Consider the following 20,637-nt stretch of genomic DNA (forward strand, 5'->3'; position numbering starts at 1 on the left):
TCCACTGCCATCTCCACTCACCCAGGAATCACCAGGTGGTCATTGCTTTGCACCTGTCTTCTCTCACCACAACACTGCTCAGATCCCTCCGGTATCTTCTCATTTCACGTGGTTACAAGCCCAAAGCTTATAAGATCATATTTGGCCCATTCCCACTTTCTTCTCTGGGCTCATCTGCTCTCCTTCAGACCCCTCCAGCTGCACGGACCTCCCTGCTGTTCCTCAAGCAGGCTGGCGTACGTCTATCTCGAGCCTTTGGAACTGACGTTCCCTCTGCCTTCAGTTCTCTTCTTCCAGGGATGATCTTGATTCATGTGCCATCTCCTTCAGATCTTTAGTTAAAAGTCACCTTCTCAGTGAGACCTTGCCTGACAGCCTTATTTAAAAATACAACTCGAATCACACCCCCAGAATTCCTCTTTCCTGTGTCTAACTTACTCTGTATTTAGCTTTCATTCTTTGACTCCCACCACCGCCACCCACCCCCAAGAATGACATCTCTGTGACTGGGGCACTTAGTTTTTATTCATTGCTGCATTCCACTGCCTAATACAGTATTTCCCTGATAGTCGGCAATCAATAAATACTAAACCCCACATTTGGAATAAAGCAGTGAGTCAGTAGAAGGTACGATTAAATGGTAAATTGTGTTTCCTTTTTTTGCCAAGATTGTAAAGGATGATAAAAAGAAATGATCGTTTGGACCCATAGAATCCAGAAGAGAAGCGTTATCCTCTTTCAGGGATAGTAACAAATACATAGGTGACCTTAGCGTTTTATGTTGTCAGGAACATTCATGCTGATAAATCTTTCCCAAAATACTTGGATTTTGAGATCATGATGCTGGAAGAGACCGTCTGTGTTTTTCTGGGCGTCCTACACAAATCATTCAACCTAGGGATCCGAGGAGACGAAGGAATGAGGATGGATTGCTTATTTTTCACCTGTGCGTCTAACAAGTAATTTGGCCTAAAAATACGAATTTCAGACCTTCTGTTTACCACTGACAGTAAATGTGCAGTTCTCATGGTTAAAACACCTGCATAGCAGGTACTAGAATATAAAGTTATTTTTCACCTGCAGTGTTTCTTCTGATCCCGGCTGCAGCCATATACAGGACATAGGATAGGATGTTCATGATGCTGACTTTAAAGAGGAGGAAATTGAGGCTCAAAAAGTAAAATGACTTGTCGGAGCCTCCACAGGTAGGCATGAGAGCCAGAATGAGAATTTCTGTTAGCGTCTTCTTAACCCACTCTGGGCTCTTTCCATTTAAGTGCACAGTCTCTTATCCATTGCTGGACACCCAACACTCAGGTTTCTGAAAGGATGGACACGTTCAATTTTTCTCAGCGCTTAGAGAGAGCAGGGACTTGATACAGGTCATTTGTTTGTAAAGATACCTCCAGCTTTGAAAAGTGGTCTTTATAAGACCGAGCAAGGTATAACACGGCCCCGTCAGTTTTAAGGGTGCATTTTATAGAGGAACATGGTTACGTCAAGCTTTCACAGGCAAGAGTGAAATGTTAAAAAGGCTGTCATGGGCTTATCATATGTTTAGAGATAAGAAATTTTGCGAAGTGTGAAGAAATAGGTTGGCAGATGGGGAAAGAAGTTGAAGAAAACCCAGACTAAATTAATTTCGGGTGGAGGACCGAATTTATTTCTTATATGTATTTAGAGACATGAATTCCAAAATGTGAACAGTGAGGTGTTACCACGTGTTCATTAAATGGGAGTTAGTAGGTATAAATATTTGGAAAATGTTGCAGACGATAGCCTTGGCTGAGTGATTAAAAATGCACATTAGCATAACTTTCTTCAAGTTCCCTAATTACAAAACATGAATAAAACTTCATACGGTTGCCAGGGGATTCAAGGAGTGAATCCGCATAAAGCGCTTCGCACATTGGAAGTATTCAAAACGTGCTGATTACTGTTATGCAAAAGCCTTTGTGAGGTCTCACAGTAAAGGAACCTCTGTGGGATCAGCTCAGCTTTTCCCAAACACGGCAAACCATCGGGTCAGAACTTAGTAACAGCACAGAAGTTTGGAAGGTGCTATTGTAGACAGTCCAGTGGGTCGCAAGGACTAGGGGCACGACAGCCTGGCAGCCTCTCTTGAATAGCGTGCTTATTAATATGTTTATCCATCTAATCTTCCTGTTTGAATGGTCGCCCTCCTTTATTTTTGTCCAACGAATTCTTACAGATTTCTGTTCGAGAAACTGAAACTATGGCTTAAATTCTCCACCCCTTTCTGTATCCACACTCCTTGCACTGTGGTTTTGCAGTATTTCCCCTCAAGAGGCAGATTGTTTCCCTCTCTCTTGAATGGGCTGGTCTTTGAGTCACGTTGGCCCTATACAATATTACGGAAATGGTGGTGTTCCAAGCCAGGCCTCGAAAGACATGATTCTCTTCTCCTGCCGCTGCCTTGAGAACATACCCAGCATAACCTACTGGATCCCGAGAAACATGGAGCAGAGGTCAGTTAGTCCTATTCTAGCTGAGGCCCCGGGCACGGAAGGAGCCTAGCCCAGCTAACCCCCCTGCTGCCTGCAGACACACGAATGAGCCCAGCTGAGGTCACATAGGTCCCAGCTGACCCACAAATTTGTAAGAAGAAGAAATGGTTATTTTAAGCCATAAGTCATAGGGTTTTTACAAAAGTCTTATTATTGAAACAGCTCTATTAATACACCTTGTTTGAATCTTAGCCCACTGGCAGCTTGTCCATGTGGCGTCTGCTCACCTGACACGCCCAGGTGTCAGCGCTCCTCCCTTATTCTCCCTAAACAGCCTGCGCTCACCTCTTTCATAGCAGCTGTCTGACGGTGTGATCGTCTTACAGATCATCAGAGTGTGAGCTTCTCGAAGACTGAGTCTGTGTCTTTCACTTGTGACCACCTGACTTGCAGCGTGAGGGTTGGGCCCTCACAGGGGACAGTGACCAGGTGACTCCTTGGTGTTTAAGTTGTGCACACTGTCATGTTTTTGAGGCCTCTGTGCTGTCTGTAAACCAGAAAACGGGTCATCTCACTGAGGGAGCGTCTATTCTATGCTAGATCGTTGCCATTTTAAATGAAATGTTAATCGTCTTAGTGATAGATCCCCCTTAAATGCGTACTTGCCTCCTCATTTGCCTCAAATTCTTTCTCTCCTTAAGCCATTTTATATGGGTGGAAAGTGGGACCTTAGTATTTTTTTTTTAAAGCTCATTGTATTAAGCATTAACATGTATAGTTGAAAACAAATTTCATTTCACTTCTTTTAGGGGTGGTAAGACATGCTTTTTTTTTTCCCTTAAATAACTTTCAGGTGTCAGAAAGACACTAGAGTTGAGTACATCTTTGGCCCTGTTGTCACTTTACTACGTCTGTGCAGTTAGTCCTCTGTATCTCTGGGTTCCACATCTGTAGATTCAATCCATCAAGGACTGAAAACGTTAAAAAAAAAAAATTCCAGACAGCTCCAAAAAACAAAATTTGATTTTGCTGTTCATCAGCAACTGTTTACACAGCATTCACATTGCGCAGTTGACAGTTGAACAACGTAGGAGTTGGGGGCTCAGTTGAAAATCACGTATAACTTTTATATATGGGACTGGCGCATCCGAGGATTTTGGTATCTCCAAGGATCCTGGAACCAATCCGAGGATTCCTAGGAACAACTGTGTAATAAACACCCCAGAACATCTCTGTTCAGAACCAGAACTAGCAAGAGACAGCTGGAGTTGTTCGGTTGTTACACGATTTCATGGACATTTACTTTGTGCCTGGTGGGCTTGGCATCTCTTTTTAAAGATAAAAGAGTGTGCTGGGCGGTCAGGCACCTGGAGAAGCAGACTCAGGATTACTCCCCTAGCCTGTGTTGCCTGCAAATACATTTTGCTAACCTCTATGTGCACTGCCTCTCTAAGGTAAAATCTAACCCTCATCGGTTGCTTACTAGGTACCATGAAGTGTCTTAGGGCTTTAAAACAGTCAGAAAGAACAGCCGGAGCCACTCGCAGCCACTTTCTGAATGTTTATACTCATCCCTGCTAGTCCCATAAGATGCTCCCCCAAAACTTTAGGAAATGTTGCATATACCCCCTCTTAGAGGTTCGTCATATGCCCTAGACCCATCACATACATGAAGTTTTTCAGAAATCTAGAGAATGATGTTTCATTTTATTCTATCGATTTCCAACTTTTGGGGAAAAATAAACTGTTATCTTTCTATGAAAATGCTTTAAAAAACCTCCAATTTTGGAAAATAACTGGTTTAAGCCAATTTTTGACCTTTTCTTTCACAACCAACGAATCTAAATAGGCCAGGAACCATCTTCTAGTAAATCACACTGTTTAAAATGGCTCTGACCAAGGAGGAGGGTACAGCTCAGTGGCAGAGTGCCTGCTTACCATGCAGGAGGTCCTGGGTTCAATCCCCAGTCCCTCCATTAAAAATGATAAACCAAATTACCCTCTCCTCCCCTCCCCACCAAAAATTTAAAATGTAAATAAAATGGCTCTGACCAGTAGTAAGTAGTTATGATTAAACTCTTAGGAGTCTTCAGTATTTTAAAAAAACATCCAAAACAGGTTCAGTCCCTCAAGATATATTTGAAATGTGCAACATTGTATTAAGATTTTTCTGTGGAGAGGCAGAAAATTTTCTAGAGTGTCTATAAAAATAATGCATTTTGAGAAATAAGGTGACTGATACCCCAGTTATGCTATGGCTGGCCTCTGAGCACATAAAACTACATGGCAAGGACAGTTGCAGGTGTGGGTGCTGGAGCGGGGTAGGGATGTCACGAGGACATCCCGTCTTGGCTTCCATTGGCCTCCTTTATCTTCTCCTAGAGGACGGAAGGAGAAGTCAGGTTCACTATATTAACAGGTATTTGGAAATGGCTGTTGATGTGAAGGGCATTCCAGCCCCTGACTGCATGGGGCAGGGGTGTGTGTGGAGGGGGCCCTCATTGGGAGTTCAAAGTTCCACTCGTGGAATATCCTAAAATGTCAATAAAAGACTCTTTATTCATAAATAACTGATACGCAGTAATTTATGTCTGTACATTTATCTCGAAAAGTCTGTAACCATCCAATTTTTTTTTTTGCAAACTCTACATAAAACATCCAAACCGTCCATTTTGTTCAATACAATATAACACAGCTGTTTGGCATTACCAAATATATATGTATATATATTTATAGATATATACATGTGCTGAAAAAGAAGCCAGTGCAGCCTTTGCTAAGAAGTCCATCCTAGTATTTACTGTACAACATTCAGAATTTACATTGATAATACAAGGCACAGAAAGTGTGGTATGAAGCCAAGGCCATGCTTTATTCAAACTCTCTCCTCTGGCTTGTTCACTCCAGCTTCATGTCAAATTAAGTGTTCAGTTCTGCTTTTTTTTTTTTTTTCTTTTCTTTTCTTTTCGGCTTTGAACACAAATGAAAGTTGAGAGTGGAATGGGTTTGAGATATGAGTCACTTGAAAGAACCACCCTCCCCACCCCCACACGCACACTTTCTCAAAATAAATAGAACAAAATGAAATGTTTTGAAGTTCTTCCATACAGAAATGGAGGTCAACAATTCCGCTTTGTTTTTTTTTTTTGTTTTTTTTGAGTTTGCTTCGGGAGAATTAGCCAGTTTTTTCTAGCTGTTTATATTTACTTGCTGTAGTTCTAAGGGAGACTTCCTGGACTGCCTGCGTCCACGAGCTATCCTTCTGAAGGATGGGGAATGCTAAGCCAGTATTTATTCCAGCTGAAGAATGGAGAAAGCTGTTTTCCTGACCAGAAAAGTCCCACAGGTGGACTTTTCCCCACCTTCTTATACGGAAGTTTTGAATGGGAGCGGCCGATCCCGGACACGCCTTGGAAGGTGTTTCTGATTGAAATGTTTTAGTCACCCTCTGACGAGGCTCAAATGGAAAGCCCTGGGAAGGGGCGGCCCCCACCTTCAGCATCCCCAGAGCTCGCGAATGGAGGGGTGTTAGAATTATTAGGTCCGTTTCTGATGTAACGTCCATGTCAGTAACTGGGGTCGTCAGGCATGACACTCTGCTTACAAACTCCCCTCCAGCAGCACGTTTCCTTTTCATGATTCAACAGAACCACAGCCAAGTTGCTACCTACCCCGATGTATCCAGTTTTAAAGGGGTCGTATAATTTGTCCAATTTGGGAATCTGGATGTAAACCATGCTTGAGAGAGTGAAATACTCTGGGGGGTCAGGGCAATCTGAAGCCAAAGGACATTTTCACTGCAATCATGCCTTTCGTAAAAGTATTTAACACCCATTTCCATTCATGCAAAGAACTACATTACCAAATTCAGTGATACAGTTTATAATTCAGCTTTTTTGGGGAAGAAAATGCCTCTGCCAGACTCAATATTAGGGGCGGGGGCGAGGGAGAGAAATTTTAAGCTTAGGCTTAAACATGAAGCTCACTGCCTTTTCTGTCTTTGGGTTCAGATGGCGGGTGGGTGCTAAGACATGGAGTTCAATGTTACTGTCTTTGGCCCGCCTGGTGGGAACATTCCAAATCCATGATCTTTCACAGCAAAAGGAAAAATCAAAGTAGCTGCTTCAAAAACCACAATTTTTCTATGTGAGTTAAATTTCCTACTTCAGATCACGGCACTACACACTAGTGACTAACGGCCAGGTCTGATTTCCATCCCCGTTTTCTCTTATGCAAAAAAAAAACAAAAAAACAAAAAAAAACACCCAGCACACAAACTGCCACGTCGGTTTTGTGGACGACCCTGGAGTGGGGATGTGAGGAGTCCGTGGGAGACGCTGGCTCTCCTAGAACTGCTTTTGCAAAAAACACCACATGCTGTCAATACAGCCAAACAGCGTTATAACCGCAGCTTTTGAAAAGATTTCGTAAAGTAAAAACACAAAATATGCAACACATCTAAGATTAGTAACATTTTCACTTTGTGACATTTGACAAAATACATTTTTGCTTGTAGTTCAGGAAAATTCTATGCAGACGAAACAGTGGAAACGGCAGAAACGGTGGCCATTCAGCGTTTGGCTAAAGCATCGATTTGTTTTCAAATACAGCGCTGTGGCAACTAACACCAAAGGGTAATAAAACTCGCCACTTCCTGCAGGACACTATTTGGCTCTCCCATTCGCCGTGGATGTCACCTCTAGTCCAGTCAGTGGGAGTCGCTAAGGATTCAGAACTCTGCCATGTTTCATGAGGAAAATTAATGACAATGGGCCACATGACGGGCCAGAAAAGCACGTTTCTCAGCTCCTTCCTGGTTCCTGTGACCTTCCCGGACCTCTGAGAGAACTTCACGTTCAACACATCTGATCGCTGTGTTACTCAACACCTTTACAGACGGACTAAGAAACCGAAGAGAAAGTGGCAAAAAAGGAAAACCAGAAGCACACCAAAGGGGGTTACAACATTTGAAATTGACAGGTAGACTGACCAGAGGGTTGGCCGGTGGAGGATGCCAACATCAACCAATTACATTATTTTCCTAGTCTGCCTTCCCTTCTCAACTCCGATGTGGAGACTTTCAGTCCAGGGAAACAGCTGCAATAAATCCGGAACTTTTAATCCAAAGAGAACCCGGTTTTAGTGATTTGACTTAATATCCCCTTCTCAAAGTCAACTAACTGAAAGAAAAACAGAGGGGCCGTGGCAAAGGAGAACACCTGCAGTCGGAGATAAACATTTTTTAAAAAGTGCGCCTGCATAAAGAGAACTGTCAATTCCTATTCATCTCTTAGGAAAAGGCCAGTAACTTTTTTGTGGGCGTACATCTGAGTTTTATGGGACTTTCTGCATCGGTAAATGAAGTTTGTATTTAAATCCAGAGTGAGCTTCCTTTTGGCTTAAAGAATTTTAATGTAAACCAGTAAGACTGCACAAGCAACGCTGTAAAAACCGTATATTGCCTTTATGATGCTGCAGGCTGGGGAAGCTGTGACGTGCACCATTTTTGGTGGCATAATTTGAAGTCATGTTTAAAGCAGGACTATTAAACTTAAAGGCTTTTCTGAAGATTGAAAGATTTGGCATTCAGTGGGATATTTTGTAAAAAAAAATTTTAAGTAACCTTCCAAGTATTAGAGGCCACTTTTAATGTTGCATTTTGCACCAGGACAGTAAGACATCTAAAGCAAGTGTGTAGACTGATGAATGAATCCCTTTCAAGAGGGCTGTTTGTGTTGTGATAGGGAAATACTAAAACAGGACAAAGGTTTAGGTTGTAGTGAGTAACCGCAAGTCCAAGGGCTAGGTCCTCAGTCCATCTGATCTGCAGTTTCATACTCTCTGCCACACACACACACACACACCCACCTTGGTCTGTAAATCTCAAAAACATGGGTTCTCTTTGGAATTCTACTCTAAAATATTGCATAATCCTGACATGCAATGACCACAGAATTTCATACTGGAGAAAACCTGCAGAAATCCTATGTAGGACCCTAGCAGAAATAAGTCAGAGAGAAATGTAAGGAGGGAACAAAATGGAGTGAAAGATGGACTTGAACCTTGGGCTGAAATCCGAGATGAATCATGTTCATTTGCTTTCTTTATCCCTCAATATGATAGGATGATCAAGTGTATTTATAAAACCCAGGCTAAAAAAAGAAAAAAAAAGTCCATGGGAAGAAATTCTAGACATTCAGGGATTGATAATAAATTCCTATCTTAAAATAATCTAGATAGAGTCCAGGGAAAACATTAACATTTTTCATCTGTTTTAAAATATAAAAAAATATATCAAAAATCTAAAAAAGATCCGTGAGGATTCACAGAATAGGTGAAACAATTATAAGGCCAATTAGAAGGGAAGAGGGAAAAAGGGCAGTAGGATGGTTGAAAACAAAAATCCTCCAAGATGGCTACTAAGCTCTACACCGTGTTTTTCCAAGTTCTTATTCAACAGTCAACGCAGCTCTTTTCCTTGCATAACACCCGCCCCCAACACCCCTCTGGATGGTTTTGGGTGACTGACCATCTACTTCCTCTTCTATCTCAGAGGTTATGTCAGGGACAACAAATGACTTCCCTGCTTTCTCTCTTTGCTCCCTAGAAGGAATAAACAAATTGAGTACAGGAGCAAAAGGGTGTTTTCCTGATCTGGATACGGTATTTTGAAAGTATGCTCAACAGTTCTAAGAGGATTCGTTTGTCTTACACACGATGCCTTTGGTTCCTGAGAAAAGCGGATGCTTTTGAATTTGATGTAGCAAAGCCTTCTATCACATACAGAGGACCATACATACCACACATTCGTTAGAGAAAATGACCAACACATTCAAGAGTGAGCTCTGCAATGCCTTACCCATGGTATCATAAATGAAATCTTTTTTACTTAGGTGGAGATTCACATTTTTTAAAACATGGGATCTACAAAAACATTGTCTAAAAAATTGATCATATCCCTACTGCCAAGCACTCCCCACCTCCCCCATTCCCTGACGATTTTTTTTCTCACGTGGCCAACCTCTACGTCGCTGAGCAGCCCTGTGGTTCATCTAGGTCCTTGACTTTGGTTGTCCCAGTGCTGGACAGCTAATTTTGAAGATGAGCTGGAGGAAACCTGTTCATCTTTAGTCTACTAGGACATCTTGTCAAAAGAGATTAAATGTGACAAAAGACGGGGTAAAATGTTAAGATGGGGGTCACGTATTACCTGTGGTTTTCAGTCTCCACAATATCACTGCCTCTCATTTAAAACATAAAGCCGTATGTTAATGGTCTTGTTAACGGTCCTGTAAAGGAAGCATACTTGGTGAAGGTGAGTTACCAGAGCTTGAAGGCTCCCTGAACAATGCATGTGGTTTCTGGGACACGCTGGTAGAGGTATTTCCCAGGCCTGTGTTCTCGGATACCATTTACAGCAAAGACCGTCTGCTAACTTCCCAAGGGGCAAAAGGAGGCTGACCTGTAGCCCTCCAGAGAGACTGTGAGATAACATAGTACCAGAAGGCCAGAAAATTCGAGAATGGAGGTTGTGAAGGACAGGAAAGCCCCTCATTCCTTCACAGCGACAGTGCTGGGGAATGAAATCAACACGTGCGTCCTAGGATTTCAGCTTATTTGAGGCCTGTGGCATCTGCAGTTCAATGTCTCCTTGGACCTGATTTGACCTCTCTTGTCTCCAAATCTATGTAATAAGCTGTGTTCTAGTAGGTTTTGCAATTTGGGTGGCTTAACTGGGACTAGCGATGGCCCTGCTTTGTTGAGTTAGGAAAAAATACATTTCCATGTTGAAAAGTCGATGCTCCTTGAAATCTCTCCCCTACTGTAGTGGGTAAGGAAAGGGAAGAAAGAACGTGGACAGATTTGTCCTTGCAGAAATGAAGGTGGGGTATGCTGCAAGAACTAGGTTGTGACCTGTCTTACCTCTCGGTCTTGTTCCCATTCAGTGGCTAGGACGGACAGGGAAGTGGTGCTGGTGTGGTGCACTCGGATGCTAAATACTAAACGCCCTCCTCAACGGTGTCAAAGTCCTACAAATGGGCTGGCAACCCAGTTTCACTTCTAAAGGCCAGTTTACAATGATTGCCGACATCACAGATGCCGGTTGGCAGAAAACTCTGACAACCTAGTGCCAGAATCAGCTGGCCCTTTGGGGCACATCGTTGAAAACCTGTTTTAAAACATGCACTTACTCCATCTCTGCCTCCCCAGCTCTGCTGCAGCTCATCTTCCCCCACAGTTCCTTCTGCCTAGATAGGCCCTCACTTTTATCCTTGTCACTCAAATCTGAGAAGTTCATCAAGTGTTAACCCGAGTGTGGATTCAGAGGAGACAGTGGACCCCCCCTTATATTTAAGAGAACCTGTACTTTTTTTCCCTGTCAACATATTTTACCAATATAAAACTCAGTTGCTTCCATCAGGGGTGCTCACTGATTGTAAGTGAAGGCTGAATTCCCCAAGTGCTGCCGGGCAGAAAGCTGCCTCTTTCCTTCCCGTGCAAAGCCAATGTCCCAAAGCTGGCCGTCGCTCCGTCTCCCGGGGGGAGGTGGACTAGAGTCCGTTTTGCCTGCTGTAGCTGAAGTCGGCTTCCTCGAGCTGGGGTTCTGTGATGTTTGAGAGTTTCGTGTGTGTCCTCCCGATCTCTTCAAGGGCACAGGCCAGGGAGTCAAGGTCACCGTCGTGCTGATGACGAGCTTCCCACAGGTTCAAGATGACAGCAGATGGGCTACTTTGGGTAGCAAAGTAAGATAAATTCCTAGACAGAGAGTTAAACAAAAACAAAGCGAAAACAGAAATGGAGGGATACATACAAATCACTGTGAGAGAATTAAAAATGAGTTGTTAACAGACGTTATCACGATAGGAATAAAAAGCTCCATTAAGGCAGGTCTGGGGACAAGCCAGTGTATATCCCAATACTCGGCTGAAACTCTGCTTGGAATGTTACCAGCAACTGTCTTCTCCTCCACGCCTTTTCTCAGTCCTCACCTCCTTGAGTTGTGTGTATATATAGATGTATGTTCCTTTCTTGAACACCCTCTTGAAAAGCTCTATTACATTAGCTTATGTGATGATATAACTCATTCCTATTTTTTCTCCCCCAAAATATCTGACCCCTCTTTCTCTCTCTCTCGGTAAACATGAGGGCTGTCAAGATTCCCTTTGATTTCTTCTTTCCTTCCTCAGTGGGCTCATACACTTTTGGAGTAGTTATCAACTCCAAGTGGACAGTGTCTAAATCTGCACCTCCTGTCTTACTAGGTTAGTATGAGCTGGTCACAGGCCTCTAAATGGCCCTGGGGCTGCTCCAGTGAGGTCTCTCTCCACCTCAAACTCAGTGCGTCAGAAATGGACAGAATCTCCATGCCTCCCATTGGCCCCCATTCTAACTATAACAGATATCCCAGTAATTACCACTATCCTTATAATCTCTCACACTAGGACATTTTAAAAATATATTCTTATTGTATTTTTAAAAATTGAATTATAGTCGATTTACAATATTAGTTTCTGGTGTACAGCATAGCAGTTCACTTAGGACATTCTATTTTTTTAATTTTTATTTTTTCCTTCAGTATATTACCTATGTTTTAATTCCCTTTGGAATCATATTCACATTGTTTTTACTTCTTATATTTTTATTCTAAACTCTCCTACCAGTTTATATATATATATAAATTTATTGACGAATTGTCAGTTTACAATGTGTCAATTTCTGGTGTACAGCACAGTGCGTCGGTCATACATGAACATACATATATTCGTTTTCATATTCTTTTTCACCCTAAGTTACCACAAGATATTGAATTTAGTTCCCTGTGCTGTACAGTATAAACTTGTTTATTTTATATATATTAGTTAGTATCTGCAAATCTTGAACTTCCAATTTATCCCTTCCCACCCCCTTACCCGCTGGTAACCATGTTTGTTTTCTATGTAGGACATTTATTTTTGAATCCTCTGTTTCTTTCTTTTTGACAAACTCATCAGCTTCACTCGTCTTCCCCATTCATACTATTTGTATGTAACTTATGCCCTATCATTTTACGGCCTGAATCACAGCAGAAGCCTTATAGCTCTTTATGCTTCCAAACTCCTGAATATACCCTGTGTACTGTTTCTTCAGTCATCAGGTACCTACTCCACTTGTTTTCAACGCCGTCCTTGGTCAGGCCTCAACCGAGCTACGGTAACATATATATTTTCCCTCAATGTTCTTTTGTCCTTTGAGCCACTGATCGCATCTCAGGTAATACTTGGCTTCTTGCTTTCATCCAGTGTATTCTGTTCCCTTGGAAATGTCCACTTTCTCTTCTTCCCCTCTGTTGATCAAGATCCTACACTCCTACAATGCCTGGATTGTAGACAGTTCTCATCTCCTCTTTGCTCAAAGGGATTTCTTTTCTCAACTCTTATGTTTGTGCTTAAATTTTCTTGTGAGTAAAATACTCATATATTTCATGTGTGCGAGCTCTGCCTTCTCAGTATGATTACAGACACCTGAAAGGGAAGGCTCCTAGTTAATAATTTTCTGATGCCGCAACAGCACTCATAATACTATGACAACAAGTGTTTATTCACTATCCATCAGCTAAGTAATTGATCGCTAGGAGCTCTTTTCAGATGATAAGGGATCTTCACTGAAAACAAATGATAACCTTTTGGACAATAACTTTGCTATGATGAAGACGAGGACAACACAAAAGATGAAAAGGTCACAGTTTTTCATAGGCAGTTTTACAGCAGGGATAGAAATGTCACCTCTGGGAAAATTCTGATGAGTTGAAAAGACTGTCAGAGTCAACCAAGAATTGCCTGTCTTGGGGATGGTCTGACTTTCCATCACCAGCCTCAGCATATAATCACAAAGTAGACTTACGTAGCCACGAGCAACTGGATGAGATGACAAGCTTTTAAGGGCACATTACCATTTACAACTAACACACACACAGTAACTGAGTGAATAAAGTGCTGTTTTATTTAAAGGTCTAAAGGGACTGCTTGAAGCTAGCTAGTTGCCAAATAGCATAAATATCAGGGTACTGTATACACATTCCACTACATCTGAATCTTGAATTGAGAGAGGGAGAAGGCTAGCTTAAAAATATTCTCTCCAGTTTTTTTCTTTTATCTTGTCTTTCCTTCCTTCTCCCCACTGCACCCCCCCATATCTGGCCCTGGAATCAAATGTCATTATTTATTTCTACACTGATAGAAATGGCTGAGCAAACACTGCTTCAGGACTTGAAGGGACCCTAGTCTCACTTCTTCCTAGTTGTAGGGAGCTCTTTGCGTTGAAAGTTGTTACATCTCCAGATCTATAAACACAGTGGTACACCCCAACCAACATTCAGGCAGCGTACAAACTGGAGGAGTAGCTGAAAAAGAGGCAAAACTGAGAGACTGGTTCTGAGAGGAATCCAGGTGGGCTGTGTGATAATCTCTTTCCGTGTAATTTATGAGAGTAATGAGCATGGACAGACAGTGGTTTCTGGTGTGGGTACGTTACTCCTGATGCTCTCTGTTGTCATTTCAAAAGAAAAATAATGCTGGCAAGCACAACCAAAAACGCAGCACAGATTTCTCATCATACTATTGAGGGTTTCTGTTTTGTATTTGCTATTGAACAACAAGGGACTAATGTCTGCGGGAGTGACTGGCATCCTTGTGATCCTATTAATCCCAAAGCCAGACTTTATTCTATAACAGGGGTTGACAGACTATTTTTTAAAGGCCCAGACAGTAAATATTTTTGACTGTAGGGGCCACATAAGGTCAACTAATCTACTCAGCTTTGCCATGGTAGTGCAAAAGTGGCCATAGATGATACCTAAGCAAGTGTGCGCAGCCGTGTTCCAGTAAAACTTTATTGAGAGACACTGAAATTTTAATGTCATACAGTCTTCACACGTCACACCATATTACTCTTGTTTATTTTCCTGACCGTTAAAAAACCCAAAACTAGCCAGGTAGGGTAGAGCTCAGGGGTAGAGCATGTGCTTAGCATGCACAAAGTCCTGGGTTCCATCCTTAGTACCTCCATTAAAAAAAATTAAATAAATATACCTAATTACCCCCCCCCCCCACCAAAATGTGAAAACCATTCTAGCTCTTGGGCTGTAGATAAGCAGGTGGTGGCCAGATTTGGCTGACAGGCCATAGTGCTGACTGTGGTCCCACGTTGTCTTATGACCCAAACTAGATTTCCAGACACAGTGGCCATTTGAGAGAAGATGAGACTGAACTTTTGGTTTGTTTTGCGTCTGAAAATAAGGCCCCAGAGGGCCAGAGATGCTGTACCCTCAAGCTACACATCCTGCTCCAAACACTCTGAGAACATTATCCGTCCATAACTGTCAGGGAGCTTTGACATTTCAAGACATGACAAGTTCTGGGCATGAAAATGCAATAACAGAACTTTAGGAGAGGCATAGAGAATATGTTTTGGAAGTTGTGATGAATTTTTGTCCCAACACGCTATTAAAAACATTCCTGAATCGGGCTATGGTGGGAAGGTGTTCTAAGTGCACTCGCCTAGAGGAGGAAGAGAAGAGCTGCAGGATGACTCCTTGGTTCTGAACAGCCCTGCAAACGCCCGGCTTTGCAGACTGGGTGCCCAGGGCTAAAGGAAGCTAACTGATCAAAGAGGCAGAAGCAGAGCTCTCCCTTGGCACGGACCTGGGAACGTATTGTAGCAAGTGGGATGTGCTCCCCAAAGCATGTTTCAGATATATTCTCTGCGTTTATACCAGTACACTTGGCAACACACACACATCTCAAATTCCATTTGATTTTAGAGACATAGGAGCATGTCAGCCTTATTAAAAATGGTCAGTCAGCTTTGTGGTTAAACAGACATCCTATTAAACTGCACTTACCTGTCTACATCAGAACAACTACTAGATAAAAGACCCTAAAATCCTAATGCTATAGGCTCAAAGATAGCTGGATCATTTTACTGCTCACATGTGTGCAAATGCATTATGATTTTTTTTTTTGAAAACTGGTATACCATATATCCATGTGGTTCCCTCCACACTGCCCTTTTGAAATTATTCTGATCCCAGTCTGTGTGACCCATTTCTCTTCATAATAATGCTGGTGCATTTAAACACTAGCAGATACATGCACACACCATTCAGGGAACACTGTTAATACTAGAAAGTAGAATTCATAGCAATAGTTGATTTCCCGAGTGTCTCTGATTTTTTTTTTTTTTTTGAAATGGAAAAAGGAACACTTAGCAAAAACTATAGTTCTGAAATTCAGGTGGATGGCTTAAAACAAAACCATTTTTTCCCCTTTCTCTTTGAAAAATATTTAAAGAAGTGAATGTGTATTATGCTGGTCTCAGATATTTCAAATTTTTACTTTTTTGTGCACTGAACCTTTTCAAATTCTGATCGACTGAGGTAATTCGGAAAAAGAAGATTTATTTTTTGTGATACTGTAAAGATGATGCATTCTGTGCAGATAAGATTATCTACTTTCAAAATTTTCAGAAGTTACTTTAGAATCACTCTGTCTTCAATCCATTTGTCCTAAGCCCTATAGACTCAATGACTTCATCTTTCTCTTTGGAACTCTCACTGAAAGAGTACAGATAGACTAAAAACCATGCTAAGACAGCTGAATAAACTTATCCACGTGAATTCATTGAGTGGTAATGGGTCTATTAAATGTAATTTTGTTTTGTTGAGCCCACATGCTTTCTCTTCACCTGAGTGCCTGAGGGGTTTTACTACCATGACGAATTTCATCTTTCTGAGGCTTTCCTATCCCCGCCCCGTTATCCCCAATTAAAATCCCCTGCTTTATGTGGAAGCCAGGGCAGAATTTGGAACAAGCATCTTGACCTTAGCAAATTCCACTAGCTAGGCACAGTCCCACTTATAGTGGTGTATATGGGTCCAACACTGAATTTTTGTATAGAATCTTATTTTCAAAATACATCTTCAAATGAATGACCCTGTTAAACTCATCATGGAAATGAGGTTAGATTTGAGGACTTTTGGAAATAGTTATTTCCTTCTGCTTTCTCTTTTGGGTACAAAGAGGTGGGAAGAATTGAGAACCATGATTAAATTCTACCATGTAAGTCTTTATATACTAGTGCAACATGGTTCATTTTATGAAAAGGAGAAGTGTCTAGGTGTCCAGTGGGAATTTAAAGATACCACCCTTTCTTTAGTACTTGAAAGCAGTATTCAAATACAAATGTCTTAGGGAATAGTAGCATCTAACTCCTCAATCAGTTAGCAGAGAGATTAGATAACATTAATGGAGGGAGGCCCAGGTCTGAGGTGCGATCTCAGCCCCGGGGACACGCTCGCAGGAACATCACCAAGGGCACCTGCACTTAAGCTGGAGTCTGCCTGGCTTAGCTCTGTCTGACTCTGCGTGGCTTATAAGGAGCTCCCTTTCATCCTGAATTCCAGATAACAAAGCTTTTATTTTAGTTACTCAGAGCCCTGCTACCAGGGGGCTGCCTGATATGCCTCTTTGAAAGTGGGGAGGTCTTGCTTTGTGACTAATTGTGAGAATGGATTTCCTCTGTGATTAAAATCTAGCAGGGGACCACATCTAAGCTGCAGCCTAACACCCTTCACGCAGAAGCCAGCTATCTGCAGGCGCGTGCCATGCTGCATTCAGAACTTAGGACGTCCCCCAACGCTTCCAAGCGGAAAGGAGCGCTTACACCTGTAACGTGACGGCAGCAAGTTTGTTCATATTCTACAAACTGTTGTCATTTACAGCTGAATTGACTTTTTTTTTTTAAAGCATATTTGAAAAATATCTTCTTTCTGAATAGGCTGGCAGCATAGAAAGTGAAAACTCAGTTAAGCTGCCTGTAATAGATTGGGGAACATCATTCCAAGAACAGTGCGTAATTCTACCACATAGCACCAGACAGGGAATTGAAGCAGAGTGATGATGAAAAAAATATTAATATCCCCGCTATCATCCTAATTGTCTCATTTAATGAAAGTCTCTTATGTGACCAAAATCAACCCTCCATATGGTTCTTTAAATGTAAATAGAAGAAAAAAGCCATTTATACTGAACAGCAGTAATTGGACACAGCATAAGCATTTGGTTCATTCATCAAGGTTTCATCCCCAAAATGCAGCCTCACTGGGTACTCAAGAAACAGCAAGGCAGCTCTCAGGATGAAGCAAGTCTGTTTCATTTCCTAAAAAGGAAGCAAAAGGTGCGCTCCCTGATGCCACCTCTGCCTACTGCACCCCCCGCCTCACCCCCGTGCCTCCAAATGAAAGAAGGCTGGTCTGGGGAACACCAGAGGAGAAGATGCAGGCACGTGGAAATGTGCAGAGCTCCCCTCTGTCACGCCCTGGGCGCAGTGCGTTAATTCTTTTGGGCCAGTCAATTTGGCAGTAAAATTCCCTTCATTGTTCTTTCTCTTGCCTGTTCCATGGTCTGGCTCTTGAAGGGGACTGGCAAGGATTCTCCCTTCTCTGGAAGAAGTGTGCAAGCCCTGGAGCTTTCAGGACCCCCTGTGACTTGCCAGAGGAGAATAAACCCAGTTGGAGTCTTTGTGTTCACTTCTCCAGTCTCATTCCTGATTAAGGCTATGACAGTTTCTCAGCTTTGGCAGTGAAAGCTGTAAAATCAAATCTTGACTTTTCTTTGAATTGGGATACAGTTTGGAAAAATAATCTCGTTTAATTTTCCTCTTCAGTAACATGGAGACGTTTTCGAGACTCCTAGGGGTAAAGGAGAATGACCCCTGTTTGTTCCAAGAGAAAAGGCCATTAATTGATTATATAATAGTAGTTGATCCTTTTGCAAAATATTCAATATGTGTTTCAATAAAACCTCACATATAATTGAAAGGAAAGAGTTCATGATGTAAAGGACACTCTACTGAACAAGGTAAAATCCTACCCGTAACTTCTTTTGCTCAAATTAGGAAGACATCATATCCAGAGACTGACTCGGGCAGCTTTTCCAGTGTTGTTTGAGACCTGACCTGCGAAGGGGATTTGTTTTGGCTATAAAGGGGCTTGGGGCATGTCCATCTTTTCTGAAAACTGTATTAGCTGAAAGGAAGGAAACCCATTGCTTCAAAGACCAGTGCAAAGTCACCCTTGCCTGGAAGGAATGCAGCACCCCTAGCCACCAAGCCCTACAGCTCCGAGAGGGGAGCACGACTTTGGTTCTCTTGGAGGGATAAAAACAGCTTCTCTGCCATATTGCCTTCGGGAGAAGCACCTGCCACTCACAAACCATATACAGCTTGTTCATGGCTAAACCGGCCCCAGGCTGTCTCCAGCTTCATATTAGTGGGCAGTTTCATGAGTCATTGACTGAAGTGGAATGAAGCCCGAACACCCACCACTTGGCTGTGTTGGGTCCCTCTGGCCTCACTCTGAGGTCTTTCCAAAATCAGACTCTGCATAAGTCCATTGGACCAGAACCAGAAAATCTGATTTGAACTTTTATCATATTTTGCCTCCAAGGACCTTTGAAAAGGCTATGTCCCTGTGTATTAATTCTCCTTAGAAGAGTCATGAAAATTGTTTTTTGGAAATGGCAGCCTCACATTCACTTTTATTATTTAAAATAATAAAAGGACGTGTTTTCCAGCCTCTCGCCTGCAGAACGCAGACAGCTTCATTTGGTGTAGTCCTAGCAAATCCCAACACACGGGAGTGAAAATGCCTAGTCTCGCTGGTTGCTGAGGGACCATCCTTGGTGGTCTGTCTGGGATGCAGGCCTTCTGTGTCTATTCTGTAATCACTTGCCCTCTCTTTCCTCCTCCTTTCACCTGAAAAGAGAGCTGGCACTGGGACTGGTGGCCTTCTAGTGAATGCTCCACAGTTATTCAGAGACAGATTAATAAGCTGTCTTGCGACCTTCCTCTGTCCTTTTCCACTGCCCTCTGGCCATTTCACTGTTCCTGTGCATCCAATTAAGAGGGTGGACAGAGGGAACGGAAGGATATGACCTCAACGTGACAAGAATGTGCTTCTCATTAGAGGTCCTGGTAAAAGCTTTGATGGAAAAACAAGTTACTGTAGTACCCCTGATCAGCCAGGAGGTTTGAGAAATTTCATTTGCCCACGATTTCCGTACCATCACCCATGAACAATAACATCCAAAATATACTGGAACCATTTTAACCAGCTGACCAGTAAGAAATATGTTTCTCTGGCTGTGCTTACACGTTTTCAAACAAGTGTACTACTGCGAGAAACTGCTCATAAGATGTAATTTATAGACTCCTGTCCATCTTGGAATCCTTTCTTTCATCTTGGCTGCTTCCCTTCTCCTCATCCTCCTGTATCTCATGCACTTTATCCAGCATCTGTTCCCATAGCAACTTGGTCAAGCTGGCTATGTTTTCACAAGGGTTTCTGGACTATGAAAACTGAGATTTTCATTCTTAAAGAAGAATGGTAGAGTTTCAGGCACTAAGACCTGAGAGAAAAGACAGGTACCCTCCATATGTTAGTCATGTTACCTGTTCTCTTTTGAGACCAACATTCAACATCCTTTGATGCTTCTTCGTATCTGTTCTGTTTATCAGGAGGCAAGTTTTTAAGGTCAAGTGTACCATTCAAGGAAAAAGTTCATGTCATTCATCCTAGAAAAAATTAATGAATTTCCCCAAGGTAGCTGGTACCACCTAGGTATGTCTAAGTGTAATTTAAAAAACAAAAAAGGATCATAAAAATACAAAGTGCTACAGCAGTATAGATATGGGAGAGTCCTTCTAGCTGAAGCAGTTTCTGGTATTATTCAGTTTGTTTAGTTCTCAGCAAAGCTCCCCACCATCTACTACATGATCAGTTCTTTATTAGCTCTACCCACCTACCAATCACCTGTGGCCAAGAGCACTGGGTTCCTGCAGCTGAATGTGTAGAACAGATGTGCGATCTCAGCTCTGAAACGCAGCAAGGACTCTGAGCAGCCGTCAGTCTGCTCACCGAATCTGTAATTCCAACTGTTAACTATGACGTTCTTTAGCTAGGCGATGTAGCTTGCTTATCGCGATCCATGTGCCAGGCAAGTCGCAAGGCCACCTGTGTTGCCGCCTTGGCGCACACCCCACTGGCATGTCTCACATTCTTACTGACTGCCAAGACTTTACCTTCACATTCTACGTCTCTTCTCTACTATTCAGATCGAAGCAGAGGCTTCTT

General features: G+C 42.3%; 1 protein-coding gene and 1 non-coding gene across 2 annotated transcripts in view; one reads left to right on the forward strand and one right to left on the reverse strand.

The window, feature by feature from the left end:
* Nucleotides 1-4,371: 4,371 nt before the first annotated feature.
* Nucleotides 4,372-4,444, forward strand: TRNAG-ACC. The gene has a single exon. It is a non-coding gene; the product is annotated as a tRNA-Gly (tRNA).
* A 563-nt stretch (nt 4,445-5,007) lies between these two features.
* The window catches only part of UNC5D (unc-5 netrin receptor D), a 494,853-nt gene continuing 479,223 nt past the window's right edge, over nt 5,008-20,637 (reverse strand). Inside the window, 1 exon segment of the mRNA XM_032468716.1 lies at nt 5,008-11,225. Coding sequence (XP_032324607.1) covers nt 11,021-11,225 — 205 coding nt within the window. The 3' untranslated portion in view covers nt 5,008-11,020.

The sequence above is a fragment of the Camelus ferus genome, chromosome 26 (assembly GCF_009834535.1).
Source record: "Camelus ferus isolate YT-003-E chromosome 26, BCGSAC_Cfer_1.0, whole genome shotgun sequence".
NCBI lineage: Eukaryota > Metazoa > Chordata > Mammalia > Artiodactyla > Camelidae > Camelus > Camelus ferus.